At 44.3% G+C, this 22,965-nt stretch overlaps 1 pseudogene and 1 gene segment (V, D, J or C); both read left to right on the top strand.

Annotated features, from left to right (window-relative positions):
- Window positions 1-13,744: 13,744 nt before the first annotated feature.
- LOC100947782 lies at window positions 13,745-14,262 on the top strand (annotated as a pseudogene).
- Window positions 14,263-17,365: 3,103 nt separating this feature from the next.
- Window positions 17,366-17,889, top strand: LOC100947465. The segment is given in 2 exon segments: window positions 17,366-17,444; window positions 17,549-17,889. Coding segments are annotated over 2 exon segments (420 nt in total).
- The last annotated feature ends 5,076 nt before the right edge of the window (window positions 17,890-22,965 follow it).

Here is a 22,965-nt window from a genome sequence, read left to right as displayed (position 1 = left end):
TACACCTAAGGTGGTGGGTTCGAATCCAGCCTGGGCCCACCAAACAACAATGACGACTACAACCAAAAAAATATAGCCAGCGTTGTGGCGGGCGCCTGTGGTCCCAGCTATTTGGGAGGCAGAGGCAGGAGACTCGCTTGAGCCCAGGAGCTGGAGGTTGCTGTGAGCTAGGATGCCACCGTGCTCTACCCAGGGGGGACAGCTTGAGGCTCTGTCTCAAAAAAAAAATATATAGCATGTTCATCAACCTCAATGTAATTGTAATCATGTAACAACCTCAATGTAACAGTAATCATGTAATTATGATATCTAGTCCATTTCTTGAAGTTTGGAGATGGTACAAAAATAAAAAGAAAAGAGATCTGTAGATTTAGGGATTGTTATATTTAAAATGTGTGTGTATGTGTGTTATTTCCACTTGGAAAATAGGGAGGAAATGTCGCAGCCACATGATCTATGGGCTCTCCAAAATAATTAAATGAAAATATAAAATTAGAATTCTATTCTGGAGCATGGGTGCAGTTGGCAGCCCAGAGTCCATTTGAAAGTTCCTGGTCCCAAACATTTGAGAGTCAGCCTAGAGACACTTGAGAAAGGTTGGAAGGCTTGAAGTTCTATGCTCTCAATCCAAGCATCTCTGGAATTCTGTGGATTAACAATAGACAAATATACTCTGATCATTAAGAATCCTAAAATAAACACTAGGGAGCAAAAAGAAGCAGAAACAATAAGTAATTGTCCATGAACATAGCGAAGATGTAAAATTTTGACATTATAAGATATTAATGTTCAGAGAGGAATATTTAAATGAATATAAGAGAGGATTGAAAAGTGGATAAGGAGAAAGAGACTGTCTGAAACCAGCAGATAACACCAAAAACCATCAAATAGTGGGTGGCGCCTGTGGCTCAAACAAGTAGGGTGCTGGCCCCATATGCTGGAGGTGGTGGGTTCAAGGCCAGCCCCAGACAAAAACTGAAAAAAAAAAAAGAAAAAAAAAAGAAAGAAAAATCAAACAGAACATATACAAGTAAGATTATCTTCATAACATAAGAAGTTCAACAGAAGATTAGATGCTTCCAAAGAAACTATTAGGTATGTCAAAACATATGTGAAAAAATTACCTAAATTGCAGCATAGAAAATTAAAGACAAAATATGAAAAAAAGTTAGGGACGTGGAAGTTTCTAGTATATTAGAAGAAGTGTAATATTTTAGTGGAATTTTCTATTTTTTTCTTGGATATAATTGAGGTTTCAGAAAGAGAAAATATGGAAAATGATACTACAGGTAAGGTAATATTTGTAGGATGTTAGAGGGAGTTTTCCAGAGATGTTGGAGACCTTAAGTCTCAGTTTCAGTAATTCAAATGAATCTCAAGTAAGATAAATAGTCACGTCAGAATGAGATTGTACCCTATGAATGACAAAGAGAAGATTTTAAAAGAAGTCAGAGCGGAAAGAGACAGATGATAACTTCTTTCCTCACTGTGTTCCCAACTTCTTTCCCTACAGATCTCACAGGTGCTGGAGTCTCACAGTCCCCCAGACACAGGGTCACAGAGAAGGGACAGGATCTGGTTCTCAGGTGTGATCCCATTTCTGGTCATAATGTTCTTTATTGGTACCAGCAGACTTTGGGACAGGGCCTAGAGTTTCTGGTGGAGTTCTGAGGCAAAGAGGCAACAGACACATCAGGGATGCGTAATGATCGGTTCTCAGCCGAGAGGCCTCAGGCATCATTTTCCAGGCTGAAGGTCAGATCTGCAGAACAGGGGGCCTCAGCTGTGTATCTCTGTGCCAGCAGCGTAGCCACAGTGGGGCACAGTCACCTCCTTCCTGCTCACAAACCTCATCCTTCCCTCTCCTTGCAGCTCCCAGGGACCCTAAGCAGAGGCCTCTCTTTACTCTTCACTGTCCAAGGGAAAGAAGGAGAGTTGGACCTCAGCTGTCCTTTGGGTAGAAAAGGGCCACCCAGTCACACCTGAAACACCCTGGCTGTAAAGGTGGGTGGTGGAACAATCATGGCCCACTGGGTTCTGGAAATCCTCAGAGCAGCCTAGGGCTCCAATGCAAGGACTGGCTGTTTTAGACTCGGCTTTTAGGGCTGCGTGGGCAGTTTTCTGTATGACTTGGAGACAGGTATCCACACACCCAAGCTTCAGTGGGAAGCAGTGAGCATCTTCTTATGCATTTGTTGGCAGCACCTGGTATCTGGAAGGTCCGAGCCTGTGTCTTCAGGATCATTGTTTCTTCTGAAGATTCTTATATCTCTGTTACAATGGAAGTTTCCAGCAGCATAATATCAACCTGTTTGTCTGAAGGAAAGGTCTTTGCTATTTTTGAGGCAAATTGATAAACACGTAATGAAAAAATGAGAACTTGGTCGGCGCCTGTGGCTCAAAGGAGTAGGGCACCGGCCCCATATGCTGGAGGTGGTGGGTTCAAACCCAGCTCCAGCCAAAAACTGCAAAAAAAAAAAAAAAATTTCCTTTGTTTTTGTTCATCACTGCCCCTGTGCTGACAGACAGAAGCATGTTTTTAAGATTACTCCAGCTTCTGCTTGATTCCCAGAGAAAATCAGATTTCTAGAGATGCAAGATTGAGAAGTAAGAATTGTATATATTTATAGAGTAAAATACGTCATTCTGAAATGTCTACATATTGTGCAATGACCAAATTCAGGTAATTAACACATGATGAATGTCCTCAAATATTTATCCTTTTGTGTGATGAGGATACTTAAAATGTCCTCTTAGCACTTTTTAAGAACACATTACGTTGTTATGAACTATAATCACCTTGATAGACAAGAGATCTCTTGAACTCATTCCTCCTAGTTGAAACTTTGTACCCTTTGACCACCACTACTGAACACTCCCACCTTCCACCCAGCCTCTGGAAATGACTACTCCAGTCTTTTGATTTGAAATAATTTCCTGAGTTCTTTACCTCAAGAAGGTGGTCTCTGGGAGGCCAAGGCAGGTTGACTGCTTGAGCTCAGGAGTTCAAGACCAGCCTAAGCAAGAACAAGACTTTGTCTCTAAAAGTAGCCAGGTGTTATGGTAGGCACCTGTAGTCCCACCTACTCAGGAGGCTAAGGCAAGAGGATTTCTTGAGCCCAAGAGTTTGGAGGTTGCTGTGTGCTATGATATAATGGAACTCTACTGAGGGTGACAAACTCTGTCTCAAACAAAACAAAACACAACAACAATAAAAACCAAAACAAAACATACTCACAAATAAGATGGAGTATATTCTTTATAATAGTGCTTCTATTACTTTTTGCTAATTTTTTCATACTGCTACACTTATATGTTATAAACATAAATAATTCTAATGAAATGTTCCACCTCTCTGTAGTTAAAGCTACAGTTAATAATATATATGAAATTGAAAACCTTGGGCAGAACCAATATGATCATCAATTGTGTATTTCTGGGAGTTCTCAGAGACAGCCCACTGCTCTAAGGTTAAGACTGAAGGCCCCTGGCCCAGCCTCAGTAGAGGAAGCATAGTCCCCCCAAATCCAGATATCAGAAATAGTGTGTGCAGAGAATCCTCAAAGAGCTCAAATTAGACCTCCCATTTGATCCTATAATCCCATTGCTAGGCATCTACCCTGAAGGAAAAAAAAATCATTTTATCATAAAGACATTTGTACTAGACTTTCTATCACAGCTCAATTCACAACCACCAAAGTGTGGAAACAACCTAAATACCCAACAACCCAAGAATGGATTAACAAGCTGTGGTATATGTGGAATGGAATACTATTTATCCATCAAAAAATGGAGATTTTACATCTTCTGTGTTAACCTGGATGGAGGTGGAAGGCATTCTTCTTAATAAAGCATCACAAGAATGGAGAAGCAAGAATCCAATGTGCTCTATTCTAATATGAAGACAGTAGATGATCTAATACCAGGTGGGGGATGGGGGTAGGGGAATGAGGGAGTGGGAGGAGGGGAGGAGGGAGGAGTATGGGGGTTCATGGTGTATGGCATATCTTTTGGGGGGTGGGACACAATTATAAGAAGGATTTTGCCTAACAAATGCAATCAATGTAACCTAATTCTTTGTACCCTCAATGATCCAAAACAATAACAAAAAAAGAACACTAATTTTTCTTCCCCCAGGGAATGACGGACCTTTTCAGGGAGTTGTCTTGGACCCATTGAAGTTGTAACATCTTGAAATCCCTCCTTGCTCTGTTTTCCTGTGTCTCATGGGAGTGGTTAAGACCAGGGCACAGATGGGAATTCCCTGACCTTGGATGTCATCCTGAGGACTTTCTTCCTAGTCTTTGTCTCCAACTTTTGCCATCTTTCTTCACATGGCCGCTGATGCATCTGGTCCTAACAGCGGGGTAAGCTCTGACATTTAGGTATGAACAGAACACAGAGCACAGTGGTAAATGCTGGTCCTGCAAGAAGATACAGCAATGGCAAGCAAGGGTTCCCACCTGCAGGAGAGTGAACATACAAGGGGAGAAGGGGGAGATTTTATTAATTAATAAATATGAAGGAATGGAGGCCTCGCTCTAATGGAAGTATCCCATCTTCTTGAATTAAACAGGAAGAACATGGAAATGAAATTATCTCCAGTCCAAACCCAGAAGCTCCCAAACCCGCCAGCATTACCCTTTGTGCTGTGATCTTGGCAGGCCCTCAATAATTTCCGAGGACTCCGAAATCCTTTCTCTGATCACACGTCCTTGTTTTACTTCTAAGACTCAGAGTCACATCCTTTGACCCTAACATGAAAATATGTCTGCTGAGCTATACCTGCTGGCACTCCATTTTTAGGAGGTGAGATGTCTGGCATTGAAAAACTTTGAAACTTTCACTCCTGGGGCTGCAGGTGTGATGGGGTCAGTCTGCACTGATGCAGAGGAGCAAATAGGCACATCTCTTCCCAACACCTTGTCAAGCAAAGCCAGGGAGCTTGGAAACTGTCATGGTCAAGGACTTTATACTACGGAGACTGGAAATGCTATTGGGCATCTCTACCTGCTCCTGAAAGGCCTAGTTTCCCTACACATCACGGGAGTGTTTTCGGAGACAATGATGCCTCTGGCAGGCCATGCCTTGTGGGGAAATAGGCTCAGAATCCACCTGCCCTCTGCTCTGAATCCTAAAAGCCAGGATCTCAGGAGGCTTCAGCTGATGCTACTCCTATCTAACCCCTGCCAAGTTCTGTCAGTGTGTGGGTCTGTGTCTCCTATGAGCATTCCAGTCCTGAAGAGTCACAACTATTTTGAACTTATCTAAAGGGGACCCCAAGCAGTTCCGGATTTACAAATAGCCTTTCTTTCTGGGAATGTACAGATGCCAGGGTCACTAGTAATAGAGGTGAGGCCCGCAGCAGCTCTGGCTGTCAGCCAAGTACAGCCACACTATTCTTCTGTGGTACTGACTGTCCTTGGAGCAAGGACTCATTTCCCTGGGAAACTGGGGAACCCCAGACGAGTCAGGAAAGACCCTGGATCTATTTTCAGCTGAAGTGTCAGAAGAATCACAAGCAATTTAAATATCTTCTCTTCAAGATTCAGAGCTGGCCCGTTTCTTCTCAATCCTCAGAAGATGTTTAGACAACCCCCAAATCACCTTCTCTGGGGGCAAAAACACCAAGTCTCCTCCACATCAGCTCCCCACAGGCTGTGGCAGGGCATTGGTTCCCAGGTCTACGGCAAGAATGCAGGGCCTGTGTGCATCGCAGGTGGACAGAGGGCATAGCATGGGGTCTGTGCAGGAGGGTTGGGTTTCTGAAGTCCTTCTCAAATATTTGACAGCATAATCTTTACTTTTTGTTTCATTCTGGAATTTCATAAGTGGGGAGAGCAATTCCTTTGTATTGCTTTTGTCACTTGGGAAGGATTTTGTGGTTAAGTTCAAGTATTTCAACTGTGCATCCCTTCTCTTCAGATATAGTCCAAAGCAGTGAACAAATAGCAATAATTTAAAAAGACGTCACTTTACAGGTCCTATGATGAGGGCATTCTTTAAGGTTCATAGCTCTCATCTACCTTTAGGTCTGAATGAAATGAAAGGCACAGAGTTGAAGGTCATGTGATCCAGCCCAGAAAGGCCCAGGCCAATTACTGTGGGAGTTCATAGGAGACATGACTTCCCTGTAGATGGTCCCCAACCAGGAAGGGCAGCGAGCGGCTTCGTGGGAACCTGAGGAGGAGCAAATACTAGAAGCAAGTCTAACCCAGGTGCAGTGAGGGCTGCAGGGAAAAATCACTGGGGAACAAAAACGCTCCATCTGGGCTGAGCCTGAAGGCAGTGGACATGATAGTCACATAACCCAGCACGCAGCGCCTGGACAGACTTCCTCCTGACCATACTGTGTTGCACCAGTGAGACTTTATCTCCCACTGGCCCTCTGCCCCCCTAGAATCATCTCCTTCCTCCCTGCAGCCAGGCTCAGCAGGTGCCTGTTGTACCCATTATCAGCTGCCTTTCGATCACCTTCTAATGACCTTGATTCCACCATCCCAAATTTCCCATTAGATGCTGCTCCCTCCACAAGGGCTCATTGCCTTATAAGGCATCCTGGTTTTTATATTCAAGTTGTACTTTTTATTAATGCACATTTAATCCCACATTGAGGGTAATATCAATATCTTCCCAGTCACTTGCCAATCTACAATTTGGGGGTAACATTGACTGTCATTTTGAGGGGCAATTTTTTTTATCTCTAGCAAGCCTAATAACCTCTTCTCTCTTCAACTTTTGTGTTTTCTTCCTACTGTAGACTGAATATAATTTCCTTCCATTCCTCCCATTCGATTTCTCTCCCTTTAGAAGACAGCTTTAAGGGAGGAAATGTCAGTTTGACTATACCTGCCAGGGATGTGACAGGAGTTGGAATGGGGGTGGGGTACTACACATGGTAAGTTAGAGAAATGGTTTAGATTAGAACTAGTATTGGGATTCGAGTTTAAGGAAGATGATCATAAAACTTGCAGGATAGTACTTCTGGAATGTTCTCCTAGCTCACTAAGTAAGATACTTCCCAGCATTCTGTGGCCACTGTGTAAGAAACAACAGTGAAACCTCACATATTGCTCACAAGATGGCACTGTTGTCCTCTGGGGTCTAAGGGGCTCAGGGGGAAGAGTCCAGGACAGCAGCTTTGGAGGGAAAGGGTTAAGAAAAATGTGGGCTTGGATCCAGTGTTATGCAGAAGTTGAGGTTTTCAGTTATTGCTAGGCCACCTACACCCATGCCAGTGGTGGGAGGTCCCTCTCAAACTTAATGAGAAAATGTGGCAGGACAGCCTTGCTGTCAGGGGCAGGTGCAGACAGAGGAGCAGCTGTCTCAGGGGAATGTGGGAAACCAAGGCCCAGGGAGTTCCTGCTTCCCCCATCCTCGCTGAGGCCACTCTCACAGCATTTAGCTGGACCCTTTTCCGGACCCTGCTATGAGCCCCAGACTTTTCCAGCGTGACCCTGTGTCTCCCAGGAGCAGGTGTGTTCTGGCATCCCCAGGAAAACTCTGCCCCAGAGTTAGAAATTCCAAGCTGCAAGCCCTCCTCTCTCTTTCCTCTGCAGATTCCTGCTGCCTCTTAAGTCTTGTCTTCACTTTATTTCTGTTTCTCCAACAGACCCCGTGGGTGCTGGAATCACCCAAATTCCAAGATACCACAGTACACGGACAGGGAAAAAGATGATCCTGAAATGTTTTCAGGTTAGGAACTATTCAGAGTTCGGGTTTTGACAAGACCCAGGAAAAAAACTAAGGCCATTATTCAGGTAGTGTCAATAGCACTAGCACAGGAGATGACACAGTACAGTGTCTTCTGGAGTAAAATCTAAGTTTTCCCCTGACTCTGCAACCTGTACTGAACAGATGCTCTGTATCTCTGTATCTCTGTGCCAGTGCAGACGCACCCTGCACAGCCAGGTGCTCTCTGCTCTAAAAGAACAGCCACAGTGCAGGTGGGCACTCCTGAGGCCCTAGCTCAACCAGGAGAAAATGTGCCCTCTCTGAAGTTTTCCCAAACTTCCCAGCAATGGGCTCTCGGGATGAATGTTCTCCAGCAGCATAAAACTTATTGTGCCTGAGATCCACCAGGATGGTGTGCGGAATCAAATGCAGACTCTGCTATTTACTCAATTTGGAATATGCTGGTGATTGTTCAAAGGAGAGGAATGGCAGCTTCCAACATGAAATAGATATTTTGTTTTATTTTTAAGGGTGAATAAAAGAGCTCAATAGGTTTCATCTGCTTGAATGATCTGGATTCTGTAAGTATACAAGTGGTACACAGAATGTTACCTGGGCTTCACATCCATCGGATATGAAGTGTGTGTTCTCTGGAGGATAAAAAATGTCTTGACAACAAGTTATAAAGCACAAGTAAACGAACTACCTAGGGGAGACATTAGCGATGCACCACCCAGTGCCATTAGACCCAGAGATAATCAGCGAGTGAATCACTGAGAAGGGATTGAGTTAAGTCTCCACCAAGTCCCTGTGGCCACAGAGCAGCACTCTGAGTCTTCGGTACAAAGGAGCGTACCAAGTCTTCGGTAGATCAAGGAAGGAACTTAAATTGTATCATTACTTTGCCTTGAAATCTATGAGCTCCTCAATTTTTTTTCTTGAGAAATATTACAGAACCGTATTGAGCAAATATATAATTTTTCTTTAGTACTTCCAGTGGAAGCCACACCCGGAGGCAACATTTCCTGACTCGGGATTCATTAACCAGGAGCTCGGGAGGTCCACAGCTGGGCTTCCCTGGGAGCGCCAACCCTACCTGTGGAAGCTGTGAGGTTGTATAGGGCAAGGACTGTCTCACCCAGAACCCCACACACAAGGAGCGGGGCAGGCTGCTTGCTTGGCAAAAACTCCATCCACCAATTTGCCAGTCTGCTGAAAGCCAAAATGAAAGGCTGAATTGTGAGACTTATGAATGCTCCATTTCTAAAATTGTGAAATTTAAGGCAGTTCATGGGTCTCCAAATGATTTCTTTTCGAGCTTTTGTTGGTCCGCAGCCTTCTTTTAGACATCGGTCTTTAGCTGTCTGTCCCTCAGCAAGCGGTCTGTCCCTCAGCAAGCGGTCTGTCCACCTCACTCTGATGCTGAGTTTTGATGCTGTACGTTTCAGTCACTGAGCCCGTCCTGCTTCTCCCTATTCTATGGAAATATGTGAGTGCCCCTGTCTTTTCTTATTTTCATGTTTCGTGTATGCTCATTTCTAAGTTGGGCTGCACAGAATACAAGCATACATTACATATGGCTCTTACTTTTGTACAATTCATTTATTTACTTTTTAGGAATATTTTTACCGAAATGATGAATAGAGAGTAAAACAGTCAAACTCATTCAAGGGCAGCTTGGGCATTTTGACCAATGCATATCCCTATGCAATCATAACTGAAATCGTGGTGAGGAACATTCCCATCACTCAAGAAAGTTCCCTCACGCTCCTTTCTAATCCTTTTCTCTCCCAGAGCTAGCTGCGTTTCCGATCTCTAGCACCATTGATTAGTTGTTCTATTCTTGGACTTCATATAGTTGGAATTGTACAGTGCTTTGTATTGACTTATTTTCCTGTAAAATTAACATGTTTGAAGTGTATCCATGCGGTTGTTCAGCAGTTGTTTCCTTCCTACGCCTGAGTACTATTTCTCTGTATAAGTACACTACGACCTGATCCAATCTCCTACTGATAGATATCTGGGTTACTCCCGTCTTCAACAATTGCGAACAAAGTTTCTTGGAACATTCTTTTACAATTATTTATTAAAAAATGCATTTATTTTTCTTAGGTATAGATCTAAGAGTGGAATAGTAATTCATAGGGTAGGTACACGCACTGTGGTTTAAATGTCCAGCCAACATTCACGTTGAAATTCAATTGCTAATGTAAGAGTATTGGGAGATGAGGCCTTTGAGAGGGGAGGTAGAGCCTGATGAATAAATTAACAGCCTTATTGTGAGAATATCTTAGTAGTTCTGGGAGTGGGCTTCTGATGGAAAAGGTGAGGTCAGACTCATTTGTATGAGTCTCCTGAGCTCACTTGCTTTTCCTTCTGCCGTGGATAATGTAGCAGCAGGTGTGTCCCCAGCACATGTGGCCCCTCAGTCTGAGCACCTAGAGGGACAATACAAACCTCCCAGAGCCTCTATACTCCACATAGAACGGCCTTTGCCAAGGCCCAAATTGGCTGTGCTGTGCTGTGAGGTGATAAAGTATCAGAATCTGGGGAATCTGGACTGCTAATAATTTACAGACAACCCACATCCACCATGGAACTGATCAGATGGACTATAACACAGTGAATCTGCACCACTGGCCACTCAGGGGAGGGGCTGGCACTGTGTCCTGAGAAAGGACGATACAATCAGAAACCTCTGTACGGATCCAGCTTCAGGGATGGCGTGATGTCAGCCAGGCAGAGCTGGGACAGGAGGGGGTGGCCCCAGGCTCCTCTCCCTCAGCTGCTGGGCAGGGGTGAGTTCCCAGGTGGAGCACTGAAGCAGGAGGTGGGAGGGAGGGGGACAGCCTGGGTGCTGGGGCAGTGTGGGCAGAGAAGCAATTGCCTCATCAGAAAAGCATCAATGGGCTCGGCGCCAGCCACATACACCAGAGCTGGTGGATTCCAATCCAGCCTGGGCCTGCCACACAGCAACTACAACCAAAAAATACCCAGGCACTGTGGTGGGCGTCTGTAGTCCCAGCTACTTGGGAGGCTCAGGCAAGAGAATTGCTTAAGCCCAGGAGTTGGAGGTTGTTGTGAGCTGTGATGCCACAGGACTCTACCCAGGGCAACAGCTTGAGTCTCTGTCTCAAAAAAAAGGGGGGAAAAAAGCATCAGAGAGGGACCTCTACTCCTCAGGAAGCCTACAGGGAGTGATCTGGGCTGTGACATCACAGGACACTCCTCCAGTCAGGAAAAGCAAGGCCCAGAACTCAGCTCTTCCCCAAGAGGACCAAGCCCTGAGCACAGAGGCCCAGTGCCGCCTTCCCCCTGTGTCATGGGTGCCAGGCTCCTGCCCTAGGTGATACTCTGCCTCCTGGGAGCAGGTGAGCCCTGCGGACAGAACAGCATCTCCATTCTGAGCTTGCTCACCCCTGGATCCCCCCCTAACCTTGGGGAGGCCCCACCAGGCTGCCTCCTGTGCTCATTCTCCATCTGCTTTCTCCACAGGCCCAGCAGAGGCCGGAGTCACCCAAACTCCAAGATACCTGATCAAAGCAAGAGGACAGCAAGTGACATTGAGGTGTTCCCCTGTCCCTGGGCATGCCAGTGTATCCTGGTACCAACAGGTCCTGGGTCAGGGCCCCCAGTTTCTCTTTGAATATTATAGTCAGGTACAGAGATAAAAAGGGAACTTCCCTGATCGATTCTCAGGTCACCAGTTCCATGACAATCACTCTAAGATGAATATTAGTGCCTTGGAGCTGGAGGATTCAGCTCTGTATCTCTGTGCCAGCAGCGTGGCACAGCTCTGCAGAGCCACCAATGTTCTGTGCACAAACCTCCCTGCTACGACCTGGAGCACCCTCAGCTCTGACATATCTGTGACAATCTGGGGGCTGTGAGAGGAAAAAAGAATCTGTTTCAGGAGTTGGGCTGTGCAGCCTGGGGATTTTCTGTCACTCAGGCTGGGGAAGCGGGGCCGAGAGGTCCTGGTCAGAGGGTGGTGGCACTTCCTTCATCAGTTCACTCCAAATCACCTTCTGTGTCTGACCCTGGGTACTGTAGTAGGAGAGCAGCTGGAACTTTCCTTTTTAGGGAAGGAAATCTCATTGCGCGCTCAAGATTTTTTGACAAATGTTTACCATAGAAGGTAGAATCACAGCGGTTTGCTTTACATAATTTTGGAAGAAAATATTATTTAGGAAAATTTGAGGAAAGAGAACATGATTAAACATTGCTGAAAATAAAGCAGAGCTACCCACTGATAAAAGATGGTGTTCCATGCCACACGATCTCTCAAAGTCTTCAATATCCAGAAAATGTGAAGCAAGGCCTTGGAGGAGCTGGCCACACCTCAGGGTGGCCCAAGAGGAGACACCACCCAACAGCCTGCATCTGGTGTGAGAGTCCTGGAGGTGATTCTGACATCTTCCTTCTGACTTCTGGCCCTAATCTTGACTCCTTAGAGCTCCGCTGGACAATTCCCCAAACATTTCACCCCTGATAGGCAAAATCTCTTCAGTTTCCTCCAAGGCAAATTCTGCTTCCTGGGATCACTTTCAAACACTTACCCGTGATCCAATTACCTTCTGTGAGCAAACAGCTCTTGAACATTTCCTACAACTCAGCATCCTTTTGGATCCTCTGCATCTGTGCTCACTCTCCGACGGGCTGGAAGGAGCCTCCTCCTCCCCAGACAGGGCCCGACAGGAGCATCTGTCAAGGACCAGCTCATACCTGCCTTCCTCTCAGCTCCTGACCCAGAAGTTCCCTGGTGCTTTATTATATCACTGTCTTTCTTTTGTTTTCATAAAAAAGCCAAATAGACACATAATTGAACTTCTTTCATCTTATGGAATGAATACATTAATGTTCACTAACAGAGCTTCTTGGAAATATGATTGACTCCCAACTATTATTTATGCGATTAATGTCATTAAGCACTAACAATTTACTGGCTAGAGCTCATGGGCACTTCTGGGTAGCGTAGCAATGTGAGACCTGCTGTCCCTTCCTTAATTATAACTGACAGGATTTTTTATTTCATGTTTTTATAAATTAGAAATATAGTTTTAAATACTAGAAATTGTCTTTATAAAATACACCATTTAAAATTTTGTAAAAATGAATTTAAATGCAAAATACAAAAAGGCACCAGTCTGATTTACCAGGAGAAGCTGTGGATGTAGGTTCCCAGGCTGGGTCTGTGTGATGTGGACACATGGTGTAATCCTATGGCTGTGTAATTCTGCCTCCTCTCTCCATCTTACCAAGCTACTTACAATGGGGCAATAATGGTTCACTTTGCAGTCCAGATGTTGGTTCATGTCTCCTTTTGTCTCCACTGGCTAAGGGTGAATTTGAAGATGAACCCTAAATTAGCCCTTTGGAAAAGGGTAGAGAGGGTGTGTGTGAGGATGGGGTTCAGGTTAGGGGTTGGAGGCATCTTTGTTCCCGATTAGGACAATCTTGAACACTTCAGTCCAGCTGTGTTTCCCTGAGACTGTGGACCATTGGCCACTTGGAGGCGCTGTGGCTCCTCAGTGCTGCAGGGAACCTGGGGAGGGGAGGGAGGGTGGCCTAGGGAAGGAGGTTCTGCAGGGAATGCCTGGCTGGGTGCTTGCTACAGGGGGTTGGTGTTCAGAGGAGGCCCTAAAACAGAGACTGACTCCTCCCTGTCCAGAGGAGGTAGGGGAGCTACAGGCCTTAGTATCCACTCAGGGAATCTTCTCTGCACCTTCATGGGCAGCGGAGAGTGAAGAGGCTGGGAAGGCCAGGGCTGGGGAATCAGTGTCAGGGCAGTCCGTAGTGACCAGAGGAAGGAAAGGTCTGATGGGGGCATATTCATGTGGGGACCTTGGTCTACCGAGCTGTGCAGAACAGGAATGCTGCACAGAGCAGCAGGGTCTGGGGCCTGCCCACGTGGGCACTGGGGAGGGGTGGCCTGCAGGGGGAGTAACTCAGAGCAGTGAGATCACAGGCCAATGTTCCTATCTGGCTGATGGCAGCTTGAGAACTTCAGAAAGCTTATTGCAGGGGTCCCACCCCTGACTCAGGAGATGCTATATGTCCTGACACTGCCATGGGCTCCAGGCTCTTCTGCTGTGTGGCCCTTTATCTCCTGGGAGCAGGTGAGTCTGGGGTCTATCCTGAAAGCTTCTGACCTCCATTCCCCATCCCTGAAATACAGGCAGGGAAGGCTCCGTGGCAGGCTTCCTCCTGTGTACTATCTTCTGCCTCACAGGTGCAGCAGATTCTGGAGTCACGCAAACCCCAAAACACCTGATCAAAGCAAGGGGCGAGCAAGTGACACTGAAGTGCTTCCCTAAGTCTGGAGACCTCACTGTGACCTGGTACCAATAGCATCTGGACCAGGGACCCCAGTTCCTCATTCAGTATTATAACAAGAAAGAGCAAGAAAGAGGAAAGTTCCCTGCTCGATTCCTAGCACAACAGTTCAGTGACTACCACTCTGAACTGAACCTGAGCTCCTTGCAGCTGCAGGACTTAGCCCTGTTCCTCTGTGCCAGCAGCGCAGCACAGCCCTGCCTGATCTTCAGCCTTCTGTACAAAAAGGTCCCTGCCCCACTCAGGAAGTGACTGTGAGGAGGCTGCTGCCAGCCACCTTCTGCTGGCTCTGTATGTGATCTGTTTAAATGCTCCATGAAATTGTTCATGATAGGCATTATTGTACCTGTTTATACATATGAGAGAGACAGTTTTCTTGGGTCTCACATTTAGTAAACGGATGAAGTCTGTTCTCCAGGATGCCTACACCCCACTTCACTCACACACATGCTTTAGACCTGTCCCTCACCCAGCTTCCCCTTTTCCAGGTCCCCAATTGCAGGATGGGGAGGGCACGCATCATATGTGACCATTATAATCTCTTGCCTGACAAATTAGAACAACGTATGACTTCCAGGCAAAGCAGATCCATTTATCCTTCATTGTGACGAAAAAGCAAAGCACAATTTCCTGCACCCCAGCTGTTCTGTGGATGAGGCCATGTCACCTCTTTCATGGAGGCTGAGTGAGGAGAGGGGTTGGTTCCCTGCTGCACAGCACAGTGAAAGGATGCTTGCCAGGGACAGTGCCATCTCCATGTGCCTGGTGCAGTCTTCCAGGACGGAAGGGACACGAATCAGTGTTCTTCATTAGGTAATTTATTTTGTTTTTTTATTCAACAAGATATTTGGGGGCTCCCTACTTTGTGCAAGGGATTGTATCATATAAAGCATAAAATGAAAAAGAAATTTAAAAAGAAAATAAGGAAAAAATTTAGTGAAAAAAATATGTTGCTTATATTTGAAAGTTTTAAGATCTGGGTTTTTTATGTAATTAGTTTACTCAGAATCTGATTCATACAAATATCCTTTTTTTTCCTTTCTTTTTATCTTCGACTGTCTATCTCCTTTGCCAGAATTTCTGTGTTTGTGTGTGTGTGTGTTTGTGTGTGTATTTACATGAGATCTACCTTTTCAGCATATTTTGAATACAATATATTGTCACAACCTATCAGTACAGCGCTGTACAGTAGATTTTTACATCTTATTCATCATGCCTGACTGAAATTTTATACCCATATGTTTGCTCCCTAATGGTCTTACATAAACCAACAGTAGAAGACATCTTTTAACTAGAACTTTGTTTCTCTTTGGGTGAGAGTTAATCAGTCTCTCTGTGCCTGAGACGCTCTGCTGTGGGTTTAGAGCTGAGCATTCATTTGCCAGGAAAGCCCAGGGGCGTTTGTGTATGCAAGCCACTTTGTCAGTAGGTGTAGCAATCTCCAATCTGAAATATTACATGTCCTTTAAACTGAATGAACGTAAAATCTATAAATGTAATTCTCATATCTGGGCTATTTCTTGAAGTTTTGGGTTAGGGAAAGAAAAGAGAGGCTATCCCCAGATTCAGCAAGTTTTAGATTTTAAACATGTGTGTATGTATATATATGTATATGTATAGGCTTGTCCCTTGGAAGAAAAGCTAAACTATATGACTACGAGGGCTAATCAGTTCTCGCTGATGCAGAAAGTATTATTAAAAAGAAATATAAAATCAGAATTCTAAAGTGGGGGAATTCCACAGAGGAATGATTCTGATCTGAGGAGCCCACACGGTGGGTTCTGGGCCCAGCCGTCTGGGAAGTAGACTGGAGACACTTGAAAAAGCTAAGGAGTCTTGAAGTTGTGCTCTCTCAACTCAGGTCTCTCCAGAATTTCAGAGATGGATGTCAGACAAATACGCTCCTACTATTAAGAATATTAAAAAAAAATACGAGCAAAAATGAGCAGCATTCTTTGACGTTTGAATTGGACAACCTGAGAACATAAGTTTTTGGCATTGTTAGACATTAAATAAAGTATGAAGAACCATTTAAATGAATGTGAGAGAGAAGTGAAATGTAAATAAAGAAACTTCTGGTTCTGTGTCCTTTCTCACTGGGGCATGACGGGAGGAAAGACCTCCCGGACTGCATGGAGATGTGTAGTCACAGAAAGGGAGCCTCCCTCTGAGATATGTCCTTACATGAGTAACAACATGTTACTAAGTGGATGTATGTTTTACACCATAACATAATTATGATTCTGTTAATATCCACTCATTTGATGGATACAAGTTCTCCTGAGTGGACACAAAGTGTTTCTCTGTGGTACTAGGGACTCCACACACACTCACGCCCCCCCCCCCCACATGCTCTGGGTGAATATCTCATGAAGATCGTCCACAAGCCTCCTCTTTTTCACAGAAAGTACAGTAGCTCAGGAGACTTAGCTTGTACAGTCCCCGTGGCCTCACCTGAAATGCAGGGAGAATTTGCACCCATGAGAAATGCAGGGGTGAGCTGGACAGTGAGGGTCCAGTCAGGGGAATTGATGTGGGACAGAGGGAAGCAACTCTTCAAATTGTATTGACCATGACTCCGAAATGTTTCCGAATTCCAAGAGACATTTTTAACCAAGGGGATTACTGTGGGCTGACATAAAAGCGTCCAAAGTTTAGGCAAAGAGAAAGAAAAACAGTACTTGGAGGTGAATTTTGTGCAGAGAAGTCACTAAAACATACCACTAGTACTGTCATGCAAATGTTCCTTACATTACTGAAAAATAATGACAAATTAAAACAGTATGCAAATGAAGAATTTTATCTTAATGGGAATAAAATGTGCATAGCATAAGTCTTCCTACTAAAATCAAGGAAAAAGCATGCACACTTATAAAATTTATTAGGGAAGGTAAAAGGCGGGACCACACCTATGGAGCATGTGACAAGGGTACAAGTCAAATCTGTTAAGTGTAGAACGTAGATGTTTTGGTACAATAATCAAGTAAATGAAGTGAAAGCTATGTTAATTGGCTTGATCTAACCACATCAGTTTATTTATAAAAAAAACCAGCACATTGTACCCCACATATGAATGAATGTATTCATGATCTATGTGTATTTGATCATGAAAAATAAAAAATAAAATAAAATAAAAAGTAAGCTCAGTGAGGCAGAACAAAAAAAATAAAATAAAATAAAAACAGACCTACAAATTTTTCTCAGTCTGGGCAGTTCAACTTTCTTTATGTAATTTATTTGTTCCTATAGAGAGGGGAAGGGGCGTGGCAGGTCAGCTCTGTAGCTCAAGCATTTGTCAGGGTCAGTGACATCACTGAGTCACCAAGAGCCTAAGCTGTATTTCCCCAATGCAGGGATGGAAGACACAACATTCTGCCCTAGACTTGAAATGGGCCCCTGGCTCCTCTATGTGGCCCTGTGTCTCCTGGCAGCAGGTGAGAGCTGGTCATAGGTGGCCTTCCTTCCCTGGAATTCCCAAACCTTCAGCATAAGCCTTTCTCTTAGGATGGCAGCATCAATCTGTTTCTCTCCATTACAGGACACACGGATGCTGGAATCACCCAGAACCCAAGATACAAGGTCGCAGAGACAGGAAAGCAAGTGACAGTAGAATGTCATCAGACTAATAAGCATGACTATATGTACTGGTACCGACAGGACCTGGGACATGGACTGAGGCTGATCTATTTCTCATATGATGTTAATAGCACTGACAAAGGAGAGGTTCCCGATGGCTACAGTGTCTCCAGACTGCACACAGAGCATTTCCCCCTCACTCTGGAGTCTGCCACCCGCTCCCAGACATCTGTGTACTTCTGTGCCAGCAGTGATCCACAGTGCCACACAGCTGGCTCCTCTCTGCACAGAAAAGGCAGTTAGTAAGTTTCAGGTCGCCTGTGTCTGACCCCACCTAGGGAAGTCTTGGCTTCCAAAGGGGTCACAGAGCCTTTGACAGGTTGGTGGTTAGTATGACCCTCAGAGTGAAGGTCCATCCCAGCACCAGGCTCAGCCTGACAGGAGGTCACCCCAACAGCTTGGGCTCACCGGGTCTCTCTCCTGCAGCTCTTTCTGTTTGCAGAAAGAAACATATATCTTTGGTTGAGGTTCATGGTGATTCCCTTGATAATCTCAAAGCCACTCTATTCTTCTCTCCCCCTTGTCCTCCACTGACTTCCTCGCCTGCCCTTCCCCTGCCCTCTACCCTCAGCTCTGAGCCCTAAACCTTCACTCACAGCCTCTGTCTTTCTCCTAAGGGTCCCTGTAGCTGGTGCCTGTCACCTACCTCTCCACCGTCAGCCTGTAGCAGGTCCTGGGCTCTGCTGGCTGGAACCATACCCTGCTAGGTTCTGTCACTACTTCAGACATGCTCTGTCATTTCCCCACTGGGGATCTTTTTTCATAGGCTACTTCTTCCGCCTGAGCAAATCTCCCTCCTTCTAATTCCCAGGTCTCTACTTTATTCCTTACATGGACACATAATCCAAGTACATTTATTCTTAATGGTTAAAACAAGTTTGGTTGGAAAAATATTATGAAAAGTATCCTTAATAATCATTTGAGAGATGACTTTTTAAAAGAGGAGACACACAAGAAAACAAGCCCTAAAGAGAAATCTTTGTAATATCAATTGCATTAAATTAAGCTTTCACACATCTAAACAGACCATAAAAATGAAAAATTAAACCATAGACTGAGGAAAGGCATGAGGAGACCATACACATGGGGAATAATCAGAATGACAGAGATCATTTATGCCTCCCAAGACACCAGTGGCTTCTCTACAGCTCCTGGTCCCACTTGCCATTAGAAGGTTGGGAGCATGTCACCAGGTTCTGAGCAATTTTGTTTTCTCCAGCAGCAAACATGCATTAACAGGTGTGCAATATTTCTGCCAGTAGAGCACATTAGAGACTCAGCTCCCCAGAAGTTTAATTAAGAATGATCATGATCATGTAGCCACCCCCTGCCTACCAAATACCAAAAATCCAGATTCCAGAAGGAAACCTGGTGCTCAGAAGAATATGGTTCATAACACCAGTGGAAGCACAATGAGCCACCCCTCTCAGTTAGGAGAATCTTTCTATCAGTGCCGGGCAATGTTCAGCAGCCAACGTCTCAGCCAAAGACCAACCTTATAAGCAAGAAAGGCCAATCTTTCTATATACAGAAGTCCTAAGCCTGCTGTGCCAACTACTTTCTTCACCAACACCTCTGAACTGTCTTCTGCCATGCCTCGATGGACTTGGGACCTGCACAGTATAGATAGCCTAATTATAATATGGAATCAGCCTGGCTTGCTGGTTCATAATTTGGTGGGCAACCGCCTAAAAAAGCTGCTCATTCCATGCTGAGATTTGTGGTCATTGGAAGTAAGACTTCAAAGAGTCAAATTGCTGAAATCTTAGAATTTTGCTCATTCTGATTTTGTCTTTACTTTTGATAGCATAGCTGTCTTAGTTAATAAGGTTAACATCTAGAAGACATACAAAAATCCTGTTAATGATGAGAAGATAACCCAATAAAAATGCCACTCCTTACGCCAAATTCACAGAATAAGTGTGATGATTATTTAGGTAACAATAGAAGATTTCATTTAAGTTCTTCTTCTATAAATATTTGTATTAGTCAAAAAATTGTATTTGGCGTTCTGATTCTATTTGGGGGGATTTTAATGCTAGATTCTTAGTCTGTGATTTGCTTGTTGTTTCACTATAGAGACATTATAAACTTTAATGTCAAACAAAGAAGTTTTTTAAACTTAGAGGTGATTTATAATCAAGGTGGAACATTTATTTGGTTTGAGGGTTTTTATTATTCATTTATTTTTATGTTGTTACTTTCTCAATCATATAACCTTTGGTGCTCCTTTAGCTCATGTGACAGGTTGAGAATAGGGAGTGAATATTTAGACTTGGTCAAAGAGCACAGGATGAACATGGAATCAATTTATTTTCTTCACTGTCAGAACACATCTGTGCCATGTTTATGAGTATATGGCTGAATTGGAGGTAGAAACAGGTACATGGCTATTGTCTTTGACTATTTAAACCCAATCTCCCAGGACACTTTGCTTTATAGTCCCCATTTGGGGCCATGTCCCTAAATTAATAGTCTTGTTTTTGTCTTCTTGTTCCTTGCCAACTCTTCTCTGTGGAAAGGACAATAAATTATCTGATTTACTCTTTTCTTCACCTTGGTTTAGTTTGTCTTCATCATCTCCCCTTCAGCCTGGCTGCCCAGAAATAAAAGTAGATTTTTGATGTTTTTTCAATATGCCCTAAGAACAGTGGAGAACTTTCTTTTCTTTAAATGTTGAGTCTGCAGTTTGAAGGAGAATGTGTTAAATGCTGTTTCAGGATGGTATTGGCCAGCCTTTTTTAACTTCTCTCTAAGCCCTGTTGTTTGTCAATATTAAAACTGAAATTACTATCTCCACCTGTCTGACTCCAATGTCCATCTCTCAGGTGGTTTCATATTACGCCATGAAAACATTTATATATATATATTTTACTCTTCAACACTAAAAAGTCATGATATCCCATATCTTTTGGACTCTGAAATACAACACATTTATTTCCTCTATGACCTGCGAAGAGGGCGCTTTGTGCTGTTTCTGCCCACTGACCACTAGGAGGCACTGTGGCTTTGTGGTCTTGCAGAGTGTGGGCAGAGGCTGAGACAGCTCCATGGAAGGCGATCATTAAGGGAAACCCGGGGGTTGGAGATAGATTCAGGGAGTTGCCTTGCAGAAGTCTTGAATGAGGCTGGTGATGAAGGACTTAGAGATCAACCTTTCTTCCTTTATTAGTGCAGAGATGGGTTTTGCTCTAACCTGAGCTTGGATCGGGCTCGGAATGGTGGTGTGCTGCTGTGGACCTGGCTCTGAGTGTGCGTAAGGTGTGGGGGCCCAAGGAGCTGGGGCCTCGTCTTGCATGTTCTGGTTGGGGAAAGCAGAGAAGCCTAAGAGAGCCTGACCTCACACCAGTCGGGCCGGCACCACCTGCTGTTGAGAGTAGAGGGCAGAGGAAGGAGAAACAGAGGTGCTTCTCTGGGCCACATCAGAGGGACCCTGGCCTCAGGGAGCTGACCACCATGGTGATGCCAGAATGTCCATTTGTTAGATAGAGACCAGGTTGGAGGAGAAAATAATTTTCTCCTTTATGAACTTTTACTTTCACAGGAAGATACCCCAATCTAGGTCTAACTCCTTCACTCACTCCCGACTTCTATGTGTGCCCTTGAAGCTGGAGAAGTCTAGGCAGAGCTTCGAAGCTTTTTCTTTTTCTTTTCTTTTTGCCTCAATTTCCCTTGGTCTGATTTCAAATTCCTTCCATGGGATTATTTACCTGCTTCTACCTGTACTTTGTGTCTAGCTTCTGACTCTTCTTTTGAGCCCCATAAATACTTAAGGTTGTGCAATTTCTGTTTCCATTGAAACAAATCAGCACTAACTTGGTGGCTTACAACAAGATAAACATTATAAACTTCATAATTCTGAAGGTTAGAATTCTAAAATGGGCATTACTGGGCTAAAACCAGGTTTCAGCAGGGCTGCATGCCTTCATGAGGCTGTAGGAGAGAATCTATTTTCTTGTCTTTTTTCAGCTTCTAGAAGCCACCAGCATCTTTGGCTGATGGCTCCTGTCCATCTTTAAAGATGACAGTGACTGGTCAAGTCTTTTCTTAAGCTGCATCACTCTGGGTCTTCTTCCTCCCTCTTCCACAGTTTTGCTCCCTTTTGATTACATTGGGCCCACTTGGAAAATCTAGGTTACTGTCCCGTATGAAGGTCAGCTGATAAGCAAGCTTACTCCATTTGGAACTTGACTTTCCTGTTGCCACAGAACTTGACACATTTGAGGGTTCCAGGGATTAGAAATGGACATCTTTGGAGGGCCATCCTTCTGCTTACCTGACCTAGGTACCTGGTAACAGGGAGAGAAAAACAATGATTTCCTTTTTACACACAGAGTGGTGACCAGAGTTTTATATTCCAGATCCTGCAGACACTATAAGAGAACAGAGCCAACAAGGCAAACAGACACCTCAGGTAACACAAACTAGACTGCAAGCCATTCACTCTACATAACTGGCAAGTCTCTTCTGGTTCACAGACTCTGTGCCAATAGCAAAAATATGGATGTAAACTGTTCCTTCTTCTGTTACCAAATAAATTAATTGACCAACCCATAAAACAGAGGCTTCTCCCCACTGTCCATGAGCTACACACCGAGAGAAGGTAAATTTGTGGGAGTGCAGGCTGTTTTTATAAGGAAAAGGCCAGGTGCTAATGAGTAAGAAACATTGAGTTTTTCCAGACATAAGAATAAGATAGAAAATTCAGGAGGATTTTATTTCCAAATCTTCAAAACAAAGAATCCTCTTCCCATTTTGTTGTGGAGATAAAGAAGGTGAGAGATTCTGTGCTATGAGCTTTAGAAATTCAATGAAGTTCAAAGATAAATAAACTCAGAGAGATCTTTCACTGCAAAGAAGAGCTCTCCACTCTGAGTTCTCACATCACTCCAGCCCTGGCCCCTAACAATGCAGTGGGCAAGCTTGCCTTTCATGGAAGCTCAGAGGTCAACTCCTCACTACCTGGTGGGTAACTTGTAAATGACTAGGAGAATTGAGTCACCAGTGAAAGAATTTTGAGTTTTTAAGAGAAGCTGGTTTGCAATTGGACCATGTGTTCTTCTTTATTTGTTTGAGGTTCAGATGTATACAGTGGTCAGGTTCTTTGGTAAGACATACACAGAGAAAGAATTAGGAATGGACAATATCAAATAAATCTGCAGGGGGCTCTGGATGTTTACCTCTGTATTTCAGATCATGTACAGTTAAGTCTGACTGATTTATCCCCCAGAGATACAGTCTTCTCTGAAAGGAGCTCTCAACTGTGGGTGGTGGCTCATTTGGTGATGTCACTGAAAGATGCATCTTGTGGAGATAAAA

This window comes from Otolemur garnettii, unplaced genomic scaffold (assembly GCF_000181295.1).
Source record: "Otolemur garnettii isolate 467f Iridium unplaced genomic scaffold, OtoGar3 scaffold00049, whole genome shotgun sequence".
Classification (NCBI taxonomy): domain Eukaryota; kingdom Metazoa; phylum Chordata; class Mammalia; order Primates; family Galagidae; genus Otolemur; species Otolemur garnettii.
The sequence above is the reverse complement of the archived record's forward strand: the minus strand, read 5'-3'. Positions and strand labels throughout refer to the sequence as shown.